The sequence below is a fragment of the Salvelinus sp. IW2-2015 genome, linkage group LG4q.1:29 (genome assembly GCF_002910315.2).
Source record: "Salvelinus sp. IW2-2015 linkage group LG4q.1:29, ASM291031v2, whole genome shotgun sequence".
Lineage (NCBI taxonomy): Eukaryota > Metazoa > Chordata > Actinopteri > Salmoniformes > Salmonidae > Salvelinus > Salvelinus sp. IW2-2015.
In genome coordinates, this window is record NC_036842.1 from 21314058 (window position 1) to 21332192 (window position 18135).

The 18135-nt window shown below is 41.4% G+C and overlaps 2 protein-coding genes across 2 annotated transcripts in view; both read left to right on the plus strand.

The window, feature by feature from the left end:
- The window catches only part of LOC111961650 (zinc finger protein 320), a 28627-nt gene extending 22809 nt beyond the window's left edge, over nucleotides 1-5818 (plus strand). The window contains 1 exon segment of the mRNA XM_023984079.2: nucleotides 1-5818. Coding sequence (XP_023839847.2) covers nucleotides 1-507 — 507 coding nt within the window. The 3' untranslated portion in view covers nucleotides 508-5818.
- Nucleotides 5819-8141: 2323 nt separating this feature from the next.
- LOC111961651 (intracellular hyaluronan-binding protein 4) lies at nucleotides 8142-15671 on the plus strand. Its single transcript, XM_023984080.2, has 8 exons — nucleotides 8142-8590; nucleotides 9167-9287; nucleotides 11917-12063; nucleotides 12191-12262; nucleotides 12941-13018; nucleotides 13269-13449; nucleotides 14956-15141; nucleotides 15352-15671. The coding sequence occupies exons 1-8, from the start codon at nucleotides 8332-8334 to the stop codon at nucleotides 15415-15417; spliced, it is 1110 nt and encodes a 369-aa protein (XP_023839848.1). The 5' UTR covers nucleotides 8142-8331; the 3' UTR covers nucleotides 15418-15671.
- The last annotated feature ends 2464 nt before the right edge of the window (nucleotides 15672-18135 follow it).

The following is an 18135-nucleotide window of genomic DNA, read 5'->3' on the forward strand; positions in this document are numbered from 1 at the left end:
TTCGATTGGAGATGCACGCTTAAAGCCCACCGTAATCATCACACCAAACCCTTTAGCTGCCCACAGTGTGGGAAAGGTTTTGGTACGAAGACTGGGTGTAATAATCACCTCTTGGCAGTACATTCTAAAGACAAGCCCTTCAAATGCACAGATTGTGGGAAGGTGTTTGCAATGAGAAATAGTTTGGCCAAACACAGGGATTTCAACCCAACTCTGCACACCTGCACAACATGTGAAAAATCYTTCTGTGGGGAACATGCGCTAAAACGGCACAACTTCAGTGATCACCCGGAAAAGGCATACATCTGCTCTTTGTGTCCAAAAACCTTTCGGTCATGGCCAATATGGAAACGTCATAAGGCAGAGCACTCGGAGAAGAAGTATTGCTGTGAAACCTGTGGCAAGATTTTCTGTTCATCTTCATCCTTATCTTGTCATCAGAGAACAACTCCTAGATGTCATAAGGCAGACCACTCAGGGGAGAAGGGGGGAGAAGTATTGCTGTGAAACCTGTGGCAAGCTTTTCTGTTCATCTTCATCTTTAGCCAGTCATCAGAGAACAACTCATAGAGCAAAGGCTTATAGCTGTGATGTATGTACTAAAGGTTTCAGGGATGTAACCAATTTCCAAAAARATATGACCTCCCACATTAGAAAAGGCCATGTTAGTCTAGAAAAAGCTTTTGCCTGTAGTGTATGTGAGAAATGTTTCTCATGTGCACGCACTCTGAGATCATCTGACCATTCATACCGGAGTAAAACGTTTTGGTTGTAGCATATGTCACAAACGTTTTCGTCTTTCAACCAGTCTCAAAGGTCATATGACTTTACATACTGGAGAGAAACCTTTTGTCTATGGTTTATGCGGCAAGAGTTACTGTCGGGCAAGCCAGCTCAATGCACATGCGCTTGCCCATATGGGAGAGAAATCATTAGTCTGTGATGTATGCGGCAAGCGTTTCCATCTCCCACACTCTTTTGAAAGACAAAACCACCCACACTGGACAAAACCTGTCTGTAATTCATGTGGCAAATGCTTCAAGGGTGCAAGTGCTCTCAAACGACATATGGCCATCATCCATACCAGGCAAAGAGACCACCGGTACGTCTGTGACGTTTGTGGCAAAGATCTCCCTGATGCAGCTAGGCTCAAATGGCATATGTTCATACAACACTGGTGAACAACCTTTTGCCTGTGATCTATGTGGCAAAAGGTTCAGTAACCCAGGCAATCTCAAAAGACACAAGCTGTATCACACAGGGCAGACATTGTATGTTTGTAATACTTGTGGTAAAGGTTTCACCCGTTCAACAACCCTTAAGATACATCAACGCAGTCACACTGGTGAAAAGCCTTACTTGTGTGATATTTGTGGGCAAGGCTTCACCTCGCATGCCTACGTCAAGAAACACAAGATGATTCACCTGCCATCTCAACGTCGTTCAAGACCGCAGAACACTGGGCCAAAGTCGCATGCCTGCAGCTACTGTGGTAAAGGCTTCTGTTACAGATCTGTGTTGGATCAGCACATGCGCACTCACACAGGAGAAAAAACATTCAACTGTCGCAATTGTGAGAAAGGGTTCATGTGTAAGAATACTCTTGTAATACACATGCGTACTCACACAGGGGAGAGACCATATGCTTGTAATGAATGTGGCAAGAGTTTCTCCCAGAGTAGTAATTTTAGTATCTCACCAGCCTGTGCACACTGGTGTCAAAGCATTTGTGTGCAACAAATGTGGGAATGCCTATGCCTGTATCCTAAATCTGAAAGTGCATAATTGCAAGTTCAACCAGAAAACAGTCCATGGACAGAATTTACAGGATCACTGAAGAAAACTGCTCACATGATCACTCTGCATAATAGGATTGGCTTACTTCATAGATGTTCAGTTTCATATGATGGAGGAAAGACTTGGGTATACCTTTTAAAACCTCTTAGATGTTCTGGTACCGCTTGTTACCGTCATGATCACTTAGAAATCGATCTGTAGACACCGTAGATCTTAATGGCTTGCATTGAGCGATAGCCCTGGTTCCCACGGACACAGTAGTATTTTCTGAGCCTGTGTGACGTAGGATGTGAAATCTGAAAGGACTTAAAGCTGGGATGTTTTTCCTACCATTTCATTAGCTCGTCTAACTGCCGAACTCCTGTCTGAGCCCCACATCGTAGCCATTGACAATAGAGGTCGACCGATTAATCGGAATGACCGATTTCAAGTTTTCATAACAATCGGTAATCTGTATTTTTTACACATTTATTTAACTAGGCAAGTCAGTTAAGAACACATTCTTATTTTCAATGACGGCCTAGGAACGGTGGGTTAACTGCCTTGTTCAGGGGCAGAACGACAGATTTTTACCTTGTCAGCTCGGGGATTCGTTTTTGCAACCTTCCGGTTACTAGTCCAACGCTCTAACCACCTGCCTTACATTGCACTCCACGAGGAGCCTGCGTGGCAGGCTGACTATCTGTTACGCGAGGGCAGCAAGAAGCTAAGGTAAGTTGCTTGCTAGCATTAAACTTATCTTATAAAAAACAATCAATCTTAACATAATCACTAGTTAACTACACATGGTTGATGATATTACTAGTTTATCTAGCCTGTCCTGCATTGCATATAATCGATGCGGTGCCTGTTAATGTCTCATTGAATCACAGCCTACTTCGCCAAACGGGTGATGATTTAACAAGTTCATTCGCGGAAAAAGCACTGTCGTTGCACCAATGTGTAGCTAACCATAAACATCAATGCCTTTCTTTAAAATCAATACACAAGTATATATTTTTAAACCTGCCTATTTAGTTAATATTGCCTGCTAACATGAATTTCTTATAAAAAGGGAAATTGTGTCACTTCTCTTGCGTTCCGTGCAAGCAGTCAGGGTATATGCAGCTGTTTGGGCCGCCTGGCTCGTTGCGAACTGTATGAAGTCCATTTATTCCTAACAAAGACCGTAATTAATTTGCCAGAATTGTACATAATTATGACAACATTGAAGGTTGTACAATGTAACAGCAATATTTAGACTTAGGGATGCCACCCGTTAGATAAAATACGGAACGGTTCCGTATTTCAATGAAAGAATAAACGTTTTGTTTTCGAAATGATAGTTTCCGGATTCGACCATATGAATGACCAAAGGCTCGTATTTCTGTGTGTTATTATGTAATAATTAAGTCTATGATTTGATAGAGCAGTCTGACTGAGCGATGGTAGGCAGCAGCAGGCTCGTAAGCATTCATTCTAACAGCACTTTCGTGCGTTTGCCAGCAGCTCTTCGCTGTGCTTCAAGCATTGAGCTGTTTATGACTTCAAGCCTATCAACTCCCGAGATTAGGCTGGTGTAACCAATGTGAAATGGCTAGCTAGTTAGCGGGGTGCGCGCTAATAGCGTTTCAAACGTCACTCGCTCTGAGACTTGGAGTAGTTGTTCCCCTTGCTCCGCGGCTTTTGTGGAGCGATGGGTAACGATGCTTCGAGGGTGGCTGTTGTCGATGTGTTCCTGGTTCGAGCCCAGGTAGGTGCGAGGAGAGGGACAGAAGCTATACTGTTACACTGGCAATACTAAAGTGCCTATAAGAACATCCAATTGTCAAAGGTATATGAAATACAAATGGTATAGAGAGAAATAGTCCTATAATTCCTATAATAACTACAACCTAAAACCTAAAATCATAATCGGTCGACCTCTAATTGACAAAGCACGTGGCTGCAATCATTACATCGTAATGCCGTAGGAGAGTGGTTTCATCAGGGTAGCAGAGATCGATATATAGCTATTAATCTAAAATAATTCAGATTTTTAAACACTTTGTTTGTCATTAATGGACAAGCTAGAGCTCTGTGAGACGTTCACAGCGATGGGGGCAGATGTTTTGATCAAGAGACCTTCAGAAAATATTCACATTTTCTGTAACTAAACATACAAATATATATTTTAGTTATAAGGAAGGTGAAATCTTAGTTTTATTTGATTTTGTTATATTTAGAAAGCGTATAAGCCATTTCAAGACTTATTCATTCAGTTTTGTTGAATTGGAAATGCATAAAATATTTAATTATCATATTTGTACTGTGTACTTGAGCTTGTGTCCTCCAAAGTGACTACACCTCAGCAATATATAACTATTTTTACCAGAAAGGTGAGATTTTAACCTTTTCTTTGACATGACATTTTCAATTACATTTAGTTACATTTAACTGGTTTTAATGATGAATGGATAGTGGTCATATTTTTGCCTAGAGAATTCAGATTTCAGTTTCATTTGATTGAAATTAATTTTGAAAGTGTTTGGTGCTCAGGATCTGTAAATAAACAAACCACCTTAGGGTGGTAATCTTTAAGAAAAAGTGAGACAGGTTTTTTTTATACTTTAAGACCTGTGGCGGTCAATGCCGTTTTAGTTGAGGGAGTACTAATTTATTTTCATGACCATGACTTTATTTCTATTACTGCATATTGGATGACTGTCATTCATTTTCCATTCACCCTGTTAAATGTAACAACAATAGGTTTAGGCTACTACATGATACTCTAATTTTCTTTATACCCATCCTGAGATTGCTACAACCTAGCCTATGAATGAAAGTTTACAACGTAGGTACACACAGGTCGAGACAAATTTGATGTGACACAGTTACATTCAATACCACCTTGCACACTCTTGCCTGCATCTAGCTGATAGATGGTGTAATCATTAGTCCATCAGTTGCAAACGAGAGTTTCTATTGGACAAATTCAGCTATGTTTATCCCCGTTTTGTTCCGTTTGCTTCTGTTTAAGAAACGTTTTTCAACAGAATCGGCAGAATGAATACACCTGATCATGCGTTAACACAGTTCAGTTTCATAGAGCCACGTTGTATTTCTCGCATCTACGTTATGCTCTAACCTCCTTTCACCTCTTCCCTTTGCTTGTAGACTTCAATGCACAACACATCAGCTGTAGACTTCAATGCACAACACATCAGCTGTATGTGACCAGTCAAAATAACCTTTCCAAGCCAAACCGCTACACAATGGGGCGGCAGCGTAGCCTAGTGGTTAGAGCGTTGGACTAGTAACCGAAAGGTTGCAAGATCAAATCCCCGAGCTGACATGGTACAAATCTGTCGTTCTGCCCACTGTTTCTAGGCCGTCATTGAAAATAAGAATTTGTTCTTAACTGACTTGCCTAGTTAAATAAAGGTAAAATGGTTGCAGTTCATGCAAGAGCTCTGATAGGTTGGAGGACATCCTCTGGAAGTTGTCACTGTAAGTTTATGGAAGGGGATGAGAACCATGAGCCTCCTAGGATTTGTATTGAAATCAATGTACTCTGAGGAGGATGGAAGCTAGCTGTCCTCTGGCTACACAATGGTGCTACCCTACAAAGTGCTGTTGATGCTAATGTAGACCTTATTTGCAAAAGTGTTTTAATCAATTACTTTATATTTAGTTTTATCTAAGAAGGCAACTTTTAAATGTTTTAAAATTTACATTTGTATGAAATTCATTGGGGTTATGGGGTCTCCTCTCCTGGGGTTTCCTCTTCCTCCTCTAAGGCGCCTCCACTGTTCAAGACAGGCCTTTTCAAGGCTCTCGAGTCCTAATGGTATTATTTTCTCTGTTTTGGGGGTTTGATGAAAATGTATTTTTTGCAGCAGCACTGTGCAAAAGATAAGATCAACACCTGGTTAAATTAAGGGATATATTTCTTATTTTTAATTTTCGTTTGAAACGAATACACAGAAGAAAATTAAACGTCTTTGGTATTTAAGTGTTGATCCCATGTTTCAATGGCAGAAATAAAAGATCCTAGACATTTTCCATACGCACAAAAAGGTTATTTCTCTCAGTTTGTGCACAAATTTGTTCACATCTCTGTTGGTGAGCTTTTCTTTTTTGCCAAGATAATCCATCCACCTGACAGGTGTAGAAGTTGATTAAACAGCATGATCATTACACAGGTCCACCTTTTGTGGGGACAAAACAATCCTACTAAAATGTGCAGTTTTGTTACAACACAATATCACAGGTGTCTCAAGTTTTGGCATCCTGACTGCAGGAATGTGCGCCAGAGCGATTGCCAGATAATTTAATGTTAATTTCTCTACCATAAGCCGTCTCCAACTTCGTTTTAGAGAATTTGGCAGTACATCCAACCGGCCTCACAACCGCAGAGTACGTGTAACCACGCCAGCCTCCCTCCATATCCTGTTTCTTCACCTGCTGGTTCCTAGCTCACAATACTAGCAAAGTTAACTGTGCTGTTCCTTGCATGAGATTGGCTGTGGTTTTGGGGGTGGCACGCAGCCTGGGAGACGTGCTGACTGTCAGGCATCATTCAGGGCTTAAATACCCCACGAGGGCTTAGTTGAACAACGAAGTCTTAGCTCAAGGTAAGGGACATTACGCTGATAACGTTCTAATTTATTAATGACAATTAGCTCCAAACACATGAAAGCATGATGTTAAAATGAAATGTACCATCCCTTAGTGTAGCCATCAATAAAAAAAAGTATGTGCTGATCCACCATGGGCTGTCGCATAAGTTATACTGTCAATCTATCATCAATAGATCCAGTCATATTTATAATTTCTCGTGATCTCGACAAAACAGCTTTTGTTATGTAGAGATCATGATCATGTAGCGGTCATGATCTCTACATAACTAGGGAATATCTCTGGACTTCTGTACTGTAGCCTATTTCACTTCCTCAAACCCCAAGAATGAATATAAGATAACTCAATAAATCTGCGATGAATTTTGACGTTTTTTCCAGAGGATGTTTTAATTGCGCAATTTGATATCTAGCGACGGTGTTTGGTGCATTATTTCTTAAGTAAAAAAATGTGCAACATGTATTATGTAAACAAAGTCAGAGCTGCTGGGCAGGTCTGTCTCACTGTCTATGCTATTGGATAGAGAGCAATCGCCGCAGCGGTACACACAATGTTAGTGGGTAAATGGACATCGTCAAATCAAAACCCAACCTTAATTTACCCGTTGGGACGCACGGATGTTCCAAACTCTGTTTTAGACGAGACTCACTTTATGACCAAAATTATCCTATTTACTCGTTGTACATTTTGACTCTCATGGATGCCACACAGGCCGTTTCAAAGGTATTTGTTGATTTTTTTATTTTTATGGAATGGCTTATTTACTCTAATAGAAGTTTCGTAATGCTTATGTAGTTACCGGTGTACTGATATAAGTAGGACACGTGACACCCCGGGAATTTAGAGAATAAACACTCAGAGTTGTGCCTGTTGTTCACTCCTCCCGACTGCCTTCCTTTTTTAAAGACATTTATTTTCATTATTGGAGCTACCACTTGAGTATCTGGTCAATGTAATGGATAATCTGCGAGTTGGACAATTTTTATCCCCATAATAGTTAATAGGCATTATATAGTGCTTTTCTACCGACTGAGGTACTCAAAGCACTTTACATAGTAGGGTGAAATTCACCTCATTCAATGTGTAGTACCCACCTGGGTGATGCACAGCAACCATTTTTGTGCCAGAACACATCAGCTGGAGAGGTGATATATGCTAATGATTAGGTAGCCATTATGAAATGGGTTCAGGTTGGGAATTTAGCCATGACACCAGGGTTAACGCCCCTACTTTTACAATAAGTGTCATGAGATTTTTAATGACCACAGAGATCTGGGACACCCATTGAACATCCCATCTGAAAGATAGCACCCTACACAGGGCAATGTCCCCGTCACTGACCTGGGATCTCTTTAGGGAAGAGTGCCCCCTACTGGCCCTCCAACACCATTTCCAGCAGCATCTGGTCTCCTATCCAGGGACTGACCCTGCTTAGTTTCAGAGGTAAGCCAGCAGTGGGATGCAGGATGGCATGCTGCAGCAGGCTTTGAATGGCGGTGACCAACCTCTTGACAAAAGTGATCGAATGTGCCCATTGATTGTTTGGAGACAGCTTGTGTCATTTAAAGAACATCTATGAAATTTCTACCTGCAGAAAACCTAATAATGATAGAAATAGGTGCCAAAAAACCCTACCCAAAAGCATGCCTTTACGCTATGATGACGTTAACGTGGTGTGTTTCTTTAACACCTCATGAATAATATTGTAATATTATGGGGCAGGGTTGTATATAAATGATCCGCCATTTTGGAAATACCGCATGCTCAAATGCTGTAGCCTGCCAGGTTCTAACTTGATGCAGGGGATGTTCATAATTTAATCACAGGTCAATATGTTTGTTCTTGAATCATTCGGTTCGTAAAAAAACGTCATTAGCTTTAGCATTGTATGTAACCCAGGTTTTCTTCCAGCTGATTTTGAAAAACATTCTCAACATGAAGGGTATAATTGAAGATCCCACCGAAAGTGCTGGTTTTGGGTGCGCCGTGACAAACCGTTTTGGTCAGCTTTTAGACGACGAGGCCGACCCTTTCGATATTATTCGCCAGGCGCAGGTGGAAAAACAGAAGAAAAAGGATGAGCCAAGAAGAACTGATTCAACATCCAAACCTGTCAAGAAGGAGTCTCAAAAGGACAAGAGAACTCCCTTGAATGCTGTGGAAGGCAACCATTCACAGGCAAAAGTTTTACAGGGTAATGCAATGGGTGAAGGCCTAGCTAGCTGACGTGAAAATGGGCAGTATTGACGGCACGTGTCAGGTGCATTTAACGTGTAACGTTAGTTATCTAAAACATTTCAGGCGTGTCAAACTTACATAATTGACACTTATGATAGAAATTAACTATTCCTGTCCGTCGCGTGTCCATCCATGTGTTATGGAACTCCCCACGTTATTATGCACATGTTGTTCGCCGTCTGGCTGGCGTAGTAGCTAACTTAACTACCTTTTTAGCTAACTAGTTAGATTTCTAACTAGCTAACTTCAGTGCAACATGGGGGTTGTGTTTACATTTACATTTAAGTCATTTAGCAGACGCTCTTATCCAGAGCGACTAGTTAACTTTTTATTTTCACAGGAACTTTCGCGGAATTGCTAACAAGGTATAGATTGTAAGCTAGTGCTAACTATATCAATCACATGCTAGCTAACTAGCAAGCTATATAGTTAGGTTTAGCTAGTAACCTATAGTAGACGGAGGCCTTTTTGAAGTGGCCAGATTAAGGGGGGGGGGTGTGGGGTGATTACATAATTTGTCATTTTTGTGCAGGTCAGAAGTATCCTCCTCGAGGTGCACCTGGCCAGGTGGAGGAGAGGGGGGAGCGACGAGTTGCCTTCCGGGATCGGAGGCAGAACGACAGTGAGGCTCCGCTAGGATACTCAATTGAAAGGTAGTTATACACTAGAGGTGGGAATTTTCTTGGTTGACCGATTGAACATGACATTGGCTGCTTTTACACAAATTCGTCTTTTGACCAATCAAATCGGCTCTGAAAAAGACAGGATGATTAAAGGGCACGTGTTCTTTTCCAGAAGATCAATGGAAATAGCCCCATTCTGATAATTTTACACTGCCTGTGTGAACAGCCATAGGCTATTCAAGTAGTAACATGTGCAATTTCCTTCAGTTTTCTATCTATGCTAACCCCACTTTGCAGAGCTGAGAGAACTGGATAGTTGTATGCATGTTCACTCCAACTGGCCAACCAGTGCCTTCTGTGGAGCCATCATGTGCCTTACTAGGGTTGTGCTGAACTCGTCATACCTATAATCCTATCCGTTTCACACTTGATAGGCTACTCATAATTGTCTTTACTTGTGTTTGGAAAACCCAGAAGTGCAGTAAAGCCTGTACTCAAGTGCTTCTGTTCCTTCACTCATTCACACATTGCTCACGATCCCGACATCTGAAATGCACATTACTTTCATAGTCTTAATTATCAACAAAATGGGTTCATAAATGATGCATGGCTGGCTACTGCTGCCTGCATTTATTCCTGATGTTCTCGCCCTAGTAGCCTAGGCTACATTGTTTTACTTTCGAGAGGCGCAAAATTTCTCTCCTAACATGTAGCCTATGCTACAACATTTGTACAATCAAAATTAACTATTTAAATGTGTAATTTTATCTTCTAATGATCTGTCGCTTGGAAAACATGTCGGAGAAATAATCATAGTAAGGGAGACTCGCGTGTCTGGTGAATTTAGTTGCTGGACAAAGTAGTAAACAAACAACTGCCACAACATGGCCTCAGCAAATCCAGCTGAAAATATAAACAGATCGATAGCTGGAATAATGCCTAGCTACTGATTTTGTTTGGAGACGGAAGGGAGAGTTGTGAGTGAAAGTGGGAGGTGGTGTGAGTCCTGGACAACAAGAGAAGAGATGTTTGTTCTTATCAATCATGGCAGCAGGCAGCACACTGCCGGTGTCTTTACTGGCAGCTGAATCGGTCAGTTGGGGTTATGTATTCTGCACGGTTTGAGTGACATGAGAAATGCTACCTTTTTTAGCAACTTTCTCAGATTACAGATAATGACTTAACATCGTTGTATCCGGCAAATTCCTCATATCCCTAACGGTTCTCCTTTTGTCTGAGTACTCCCCTACTCCTTACCCCAAAACTTCAATTAATATCTCAGGTGTTTCTTTGATTAATAAACTGAACACAACTAGAACGCATTAGACTGGCTATTTGAGCCAGGTGTCTATTTCCTTAATGCATGCAGCTTTTGCTCATTTGCATAGTTGACTGTTTAATTCCAACATTATAATACTTTTCTTAATTTCTGGCACTGTTTATCACTTTTCTTATGCCTCTATAAAAAATTAACTTCCCTTGACTGAATAATTAGTCTGACTGTGAATTTTTGTCTGTTTTTACTTTCACCAGTAGAGGGTGATGGCCTAATTTCTAGTGTTTTGTACTCCTGAAGTTGACTGTGTGTTTGCCATTTTAGCTAGCACTTCTCAGCTGTTAGCAGCCAATGGCTAGCAGTTTCTTACTGGTGATTACTGAATTATTTAATTTAACAAATTAAACAAAGGTGCAATATGCAAAGATCGCTCCACCATTTCCTGGTCGCTAAAATTCTAATAGTTCACTTAAACAAGCAGTGTAGAGAATGACTCATTGTACCATCTAAACCGCTATAAAATTTGTTTTCAGTAACAAAATTATTTTTTCAGTTTGAAGCATGCCTCAAGTGTAGGGCTGGGCAATATATTGTGAGAACTGGTACAGATTTTTACAATGGTCTAAAGGTATTTTTATGCAGTGATAAATTACCATGTTGGTCAACTTCACTATCCTTTTGGTTGAGAATAAAACCATCATAATGGAGAAAGCCTACTAAAACCACGTAGAATTAATTTTTTACCTTTCTACGCTCATGCACAACTCATAAACAATATTAGAACTTCAGAAACAAAATGTTGCCCTACCATCAAATTAGCCAAAATATCATCACACCATATATTTTATCGCCCGACCCAAGTGTCAGGTCTGGAGCGTGAAGTCACAATCTCTGCTGGTTGGCTACTGCATAGCAACCTAGCTATGCCAAAAGCCCTGGTTTGCCCTAAAAAGCCTATGTAAATTACAATCGCCAGAATGGCCAAACCAACATTTTTCCATAGCGCTGACATCATCCATGTATTCCTATCATCTACTGGTTTTGTCTATGGTTTGAAGCTGGTTCACAAAACCGAAAGTAAGACGCAAAAACAACTTAAGAATGGAAGCTTAGAAATGGAACAGATCTATCGCTGCATAGACTTGTTTTCAATGAGAATGAGATCAGTAATTTGTATTTCTGTGAGAATTTGGTCAGGTCACCCAGTAAGTTATATGGTAGCTTTAACCTGTAAACAAGGTAACCTCTTTTAAACAATCCATTTAGAAACTGGTGTTTATTTGCTGAAATGTGTGCCTTTGCCTGACTATTAAAATGGGCAGGTGGCTACGTGAGACTTAAGTTTTTATGTTAACTAACCGCTCCCCCCCCCCCCCTAAACAGGCCTGTGGATCAGGGTGAGCGTGCCGCAAGGGGCCGAGGTGGTGGCCGTGGAAGAGGAATGCGCGGCAACAGCAACTTCAGATCCACAGATGGCTTTGACCAGAGAGGCAAAAGGGAGTTTGAGCGCCACAGTGGCAGCGATAGAACGTAAGAACAATACTTAACACATTGCTTTTAAATCAAGTTTGTCTGTTTCACAATGCATGTGAGTGTTGTACTTGGATTATGACAAAATAGTTGAGGTTGATGACATTTAAACTTTTGCCTGTTGCAGTGGTGTCAGGCCAGAGGAGAAGCGAGGGGGCAGTGGTCCACGTAACTGGGGATCCATGAGGGACCACATGAGGTGAGTAAGCACATTAGGATTGTAAATGTGAGACATTTAACTGTGCCTCAGTGTGTGAGTAGCTATAGTTGTACTCTGCCGTCCTAGTTTGGACTATTAGTAGGAGTAGCCTCAAACCCAGGCTTCTCACATTCTGTTCAAATGCCTTGAAGTCTTCCTCAGGAAGACTATAAAAAGGGGGTTAGTACAGTAGTCTAGGTGAAAACCAGTCAAATATTTTTTGCGTTGATCCAAACAGGTTTCAGAGTTTCTGACTGGCAACGAGCTAGCTAGTGAAGGTAGCGCCGCATAGGCTACTAAAACATTGTCCAACACTGTCGGAAAAGACTGGGACAAAACAAAGCTCAAACAAGAAAATGCCACTCCTGATGGGCAATATAATTTCTACTCGGACCCAATCAAATGGGAGTGTTGAAAGCCAGTGCTCTCATTCAAACGTACAATCCCATACGGAAGTTGTTCAGACATCAAATAGTTGTCAACAAGCTGAGATTTGGATGGATCTAGCCATGCTGTGGCTTGTCTCTTGAAAAAATATTCAAATGAGAGGCAATATATTCCTTTGGGTCTCATTGAGGTGGGTCTCAACCAATGTTACTTGGCACGTCTTCATCAGCACTTTCATATGAATTATCTTGAATGATTGTTACTGTAGTTATACTGTTTATGCGATTTTAGTGCTGCCGCTGATGGGGCTCCCACTGAGGGAGGGGATGGAGATGAGGTGGCGGATTCCGCAGAGACTGGAGCAAATCGGTGAGCGAGCCAAGTGACTGACCAGCGCAGCAATGTTAATCAGACCACACAGTGAGACAGTGCAAATAATATACATGTGTAGCTTTCTACTTTATGCAAATCCTCTACGATACTCACTACATATTCTGGTCTATACATACCCTGAACTCAGACATTATCATTTGAAATGCTCACATTTACTCTAGTTATAGAATGAGTTTCAGGTTGTATTAGATTTCCATCCCCATAGTAATCTGTTGATTCTCTGCAGTGCCCCGGAGACTGAAGGCGAGGGGGAAGCAGTGGTGGAGGTTTCCGTGGAGATGTCTCTGGATGAGTGGAAAGCCCTACAGGAACAGAACCGGCCCAAGAGGGAGTTCAACCTGCGCAAGGCTGATACCATTGTGCCTTCTGACTCTGTGGTCATCCACAAGTCCAAGAAACAGGTTGAGGTGAGGAATCTTGCACAAATGCTGCAAAAACAGGATGCTTAACTTCTTATGGCTGCAATCCCGTTAAAGGGATGATATGACAGCAGCCAGTGAAAGTGCAGGGTGCCAAATTCAAACAACAGAAATCTCATAATTAAAATTCCTCAAACATACATGTATCTTACACCATTTTAAAGGTAATCTTGTTGTTAATCCCACAAGTGTCCGAGTTCAAATAGGCTTTACAGCGAAAGCACCACAAACGATTGTTAGGTCACCGCAAAATCACAGACAGTCATTTTCCCAGCCAAAGACAGGAGTCACAAAAAGCAGAAATGGAGATAAAATGGATCACTAACCTTTGATGATCTTCATCAGATGACACTCATAGGACTTCATGTTACACAATACATGTTTTGTTCGATAAAGCTCATATTTATATCCAAAAACCTCAGTTTACATTGGCGCCATGTTCAGAAATGCCTCCAAAATATCCGGAGAAATTGCAGAGAGCCACGTCAAATAACATAAATACTCATCATAAACTTTGATGAAAGATACATGTTTTACATAGAATTAAAGATACACTTGTTCTTAATGCAACCGCTGTGTCAGATTTCAACGGCAAAAGCACAATATTCAATCTGAACAGTGTTCAGCCACAAAAGGAAGCCATACAGTTACCCGCCAAATTGTGCAGTCAACAAAACTCATAAAAAGCATTATAAATCTTCACTTACCTTTGCTGATCTTCGTCGGAATGCACTCCCACTTCCACAAATGTTCGGTGTTGTCCATAATTTATGTCCAAATAGCTATTTTTGTTAGCGTGTTTGGTAAACAAATCCAAAGTCACGAAGCGCGTTCACTAAAAGCAGACGAAATGTCAAAGTTCTGTAACAGTCAGTAGAAACAAGTCAAACGATGAATCAATCTTTAGAATGTTTTTAACAAATCTTCAATAAAGTTCCAACCGGAGAATTACATTGACTTCAGATGTGCGATGGAACAGAGCTCCCTCTCATATGAACGCGCATGGCCAGGTCATGGTAGACCTGACTATTTTCTGTCTCCATCGGCCCCACCTCACAGTAGAGGCATCAGACAAGGTTCTACAGACTGTTGACATCTAGTGGAAGCCATAGGAAGTGCAAACTTATCCATATCCCACTGTGTGTTCAATAGGGGCTGTGTTGAAAATCGACCAACCTTAGAATTCCCACTTCCTGTTTTGATTTTTTTCTCAGGTTTTTGCCTGCCATATGAGTTCTGTTATACTCAGACATCATTCAAACAGTTTTAGAAACTTCAGTGTTTTCTATCCAATACGAATAATAATATGCATATATTAGCAACTGGGACTGAAGAGCAGGCAGTTTACTATGGGCACCTCTGTGCACCTTTCATCCAAGCTACTCAATACTGCCCCTGCAGCCATAAGAAGTTAATATCACTGCTTGTTTCTTTTCGGCCTCATTGAATTACAGCAAACTGATTTATATGGTGCTTGTTTCTCTTGATCAACAGGAGGAGGTTGAGGAGGATGACGCTGCAGCCCTCCGTCGCCCTGCCAATGACATCACAGCCAAGTTGAAGATTGACTTTGGCAGTCTGGGACGACCCTCACGGGGTACCAGAGGAGGAGGAAGAGGTGGACGAGGTGGCCCAGCCACACGGCCAGAGACCATTTCTCCCCAGAAGCCTCCTGAGAAGGTATGTCTGGACTGAATGGGTCCTGTTAGATATACATCAGGGGTTTGTAACCATTGCCAAAGGCAGCAAGGATGGTGGGCAGGTTCAGTTCGCCTTTCTGCCTGTCTCATTCAATTGTGAATAGCACTGCAATAGGCCTTTGGCAGCATATTCCTTACCCGTGTGTTGATACACAGGTATCCCATAAGTTGACTGATTGATTCTCCTTAGGCCCGATTCCAGCAGGGACAGGCCCCAAACCCTGACGACCCAGAAGACTTTCCTGCCCTTGCCTAAAGGAAGCGGACCAGCACTGGACCAGAGCCCAGTCTACAGGTGGCCCTTCACCTGTACTGTGCCTTAGTGGATTTGGCTGCACTTCCCAAGAGGAGCAGGAAATAAACTGGTCATGCTCGTATCTATCCCAAAGGACTGTATATATCAGAGTTCCTATCTGCTCTCTGTATAGTTCAGATGAATAGCCTTTCATTGTAATGGGAAATATGAATACTTGACCTGTTTATAAAAAAAATAAATACTGTTGACATTGACACGACTTAGGATACTATTTGTTCAACCACAAGTGTAAACTGACAGTGGTAGACCCCTTATGGTTTCTCCAGTGACGTCTTATTAAAGCACATGGATTGTTTTATTGAATAGCCATTTGTGCCAATGCCTAGACAAGTGTGCCTTTTAGTCAGCCCCAAGGGGGTGTATCAAGACTGTTCTTTGAGTCATTACAAGCCATCTCAGATCCACCTCATTCCTCACACCAAACAACCCATCTAAATAAGAAACAAATGTTTAAACAGCATGGAATACTTCACAGTGAATGATTCGTTTGGTGTTCATCTTTGTTGTATGATATTTTTGACAGGTTTTTATAAAGGATTTCTCCAGAAATGTAACCTTCATGAATTTCCATTCTGTATGAGTAGTGTCCAGAACAGAGCGCCTCTACCCTGCTGTTGCCTAGTAATAATGAACTAGAATGCATGAGAACTCTTCCTGTTGTCAAAGGCCTACTGGCGGTGCCACAGCCAGCTTTCCCCTGTGGCACAATCCCATGTTCACTAAGCTGAGGTCACTTTATGCCATTTTATTGAATTTGAATGTGCAGTTTAATTTGCTGTTTTAATGCATGTTAGGGTAACTCCCCTAGTGAGGCGATTCGGTTGTAAGTTAAGTCTTTGTGGCCTTAGTGCTTTTGAACAATTAGAATTTGGTCGGGGAACAACTCAATGGTTTGCTCATTTGAGCTATTCATTGACTCTGACCTGTGATTTCTTGGAAGGAAATCAACAGGTAGTCTACATGAGGTCTGCTTCTTGGTGGTCATCTTGAGGCCTAACAAAGTACCCTGGCACTCTGACTATTGGGTGATTGAGTGGAGAGAACCAATCGCCATGCTGGCGGATGGCCAGTTCCTGTTAGAGGATTTGAGATCCAAATCAGCTGTATACACTGATGTCTCTGACCTTGGCTACAGACACCATTAAATTAATTAGCGTACGTTATGTCTCATGAGGACTCATCAATCAACTGAGGTTTATGAGAAATGGTTTTAATCAGAAGTTAACAAAGCAAATCAACAGGATCTCGGCGAGATGAACGGCACAACTAAAGCTGATTTGCATGTAAGTCTTCTGGAACTACTGAATCGTTTGAGGAAAATATAACTGGTTTGGAGCAAATGCAAGACTCATGTCTACTTTTCTTCCTGGAGGGCTCATTGTATTGATTAGCAGGTAAAGGTCAGAATGGGGGGCATGGCTGCCATCCTGGGGGCTTTAGAGCGGTTGATATTTCATCTTAAGAAAATCAAAACAAGCCTCTTAAATCAACCCTATGGGGAGTGGAGGCCCATTACTCCCTTTTAAGGATGTGAGGGAAGTGTTATTTTCTCACTGGAGGACCTTGAGTCTACCGTTCATCTGCCAACATCTCTGGTTATTAACAAGGAATTTGTAAATGCCTAAGTTAACATAAGTCAAAAGGCACTAAACATTAAAAAAAATTGTTCATGTTAAGGTAGCAATTCAATGAATCATAATGCATAGTGCTCAGACTCATGTACATGTCACAAAGGGAGCGGGTGGAGAATGAGTGTGAGTAAATTACCCACTAGGCTGATTACAGTGCACAAAGACCACCACAGTAAGGTTATTTTTCTTGGCTTTATCCTAGTACTCTGATTATATCAGCTTCTTTAGAAAATGAGTGTTTGTGTGGAGAAAGCCTTCTACTCTAATGGAGAGCATGTTACTGCCCTGCCAAGTTAGGACCTTGGATCAGAAGATGAAGAGCAACATTTTGCTCTCTGAATAATGATAAGATCTGCAAAGTGCTCAGATGGTAAAATCAATAGGCCCACTAAATCGGAATGTTGCCATGGCCACATAGCTGCTATACAGAGGATAACAATAGCAAACCTAGGCTTCTTAGGAATATTGAGCTCACATGGATGTTTATTTTCAGTAACAAAGATGAAACAATGATTAAGTCTACAAACTAACATTGCCAATGTTTTACCCAATACAAGATAAGCAGTAATGCTTATTTTGAAATCAAATTGACTTCAAAAGGAGCAGGGCCTCAGTTAAAATGTAAGCTCACTGCTGCCGATTTTGTTCCCTGCTAAATCTAAAAGCCTTATCCTTGATAGTCACTTGATACCCCCTCTGAGTCTTTGAAGGGGTTATTTTTCTTTTGCTCTTGTTTAAATAGCATTAGCCAAATAATCCCTGTGACTGTTTAGCACAGTGCATGTTTAATTTAAGAGCCCTCATCTCACTGGCTAGTGTTATATGGACAGGCAGAAGTACACCTAAAAACTACCAACAGAGCCTAACCAGACTTGTGGAGGTAAACAGTTTTGAGTTGCCGTACGTAAAGAGACAGTACAGTACAGAGCTATAGACACAATTCAAGACAGTTTGACCTCAGCAGAGAACCCAGTACCAACAGAGTATCCCAGCCTAGAGGGTTATTTCCTGGCTGGCCTGTCAGGTG

What these genes read in the sequence shown, in the direction of transcription:
- LOC111961651 (XM_023984080.2), top strand. Translation starts at nt 8,332, where the DNA reads ATGAAGGGTATAATTGAAGATCCCACCGAAAGTGCTGGTTTTGGGTGC. An exon ending in CACAGTGGCAGCGATAGAAC is followed by an intron (nt 12,064 to 12,190) that starts GTAAGAACAATA and finishes TGCCTGTTGCAG; the next exon opens with TGGTGTCAGGCCAGAGGAGA. An exon ending in CCCAGAAGCCTCCTGAGAAG is followed by an intron (nt 15,142 to 15,351) that starts GTATGTCTGGAC and finishes GATTCTCCTTAG; the next exon opens with GCCCGATTCCAGCAGGGACA.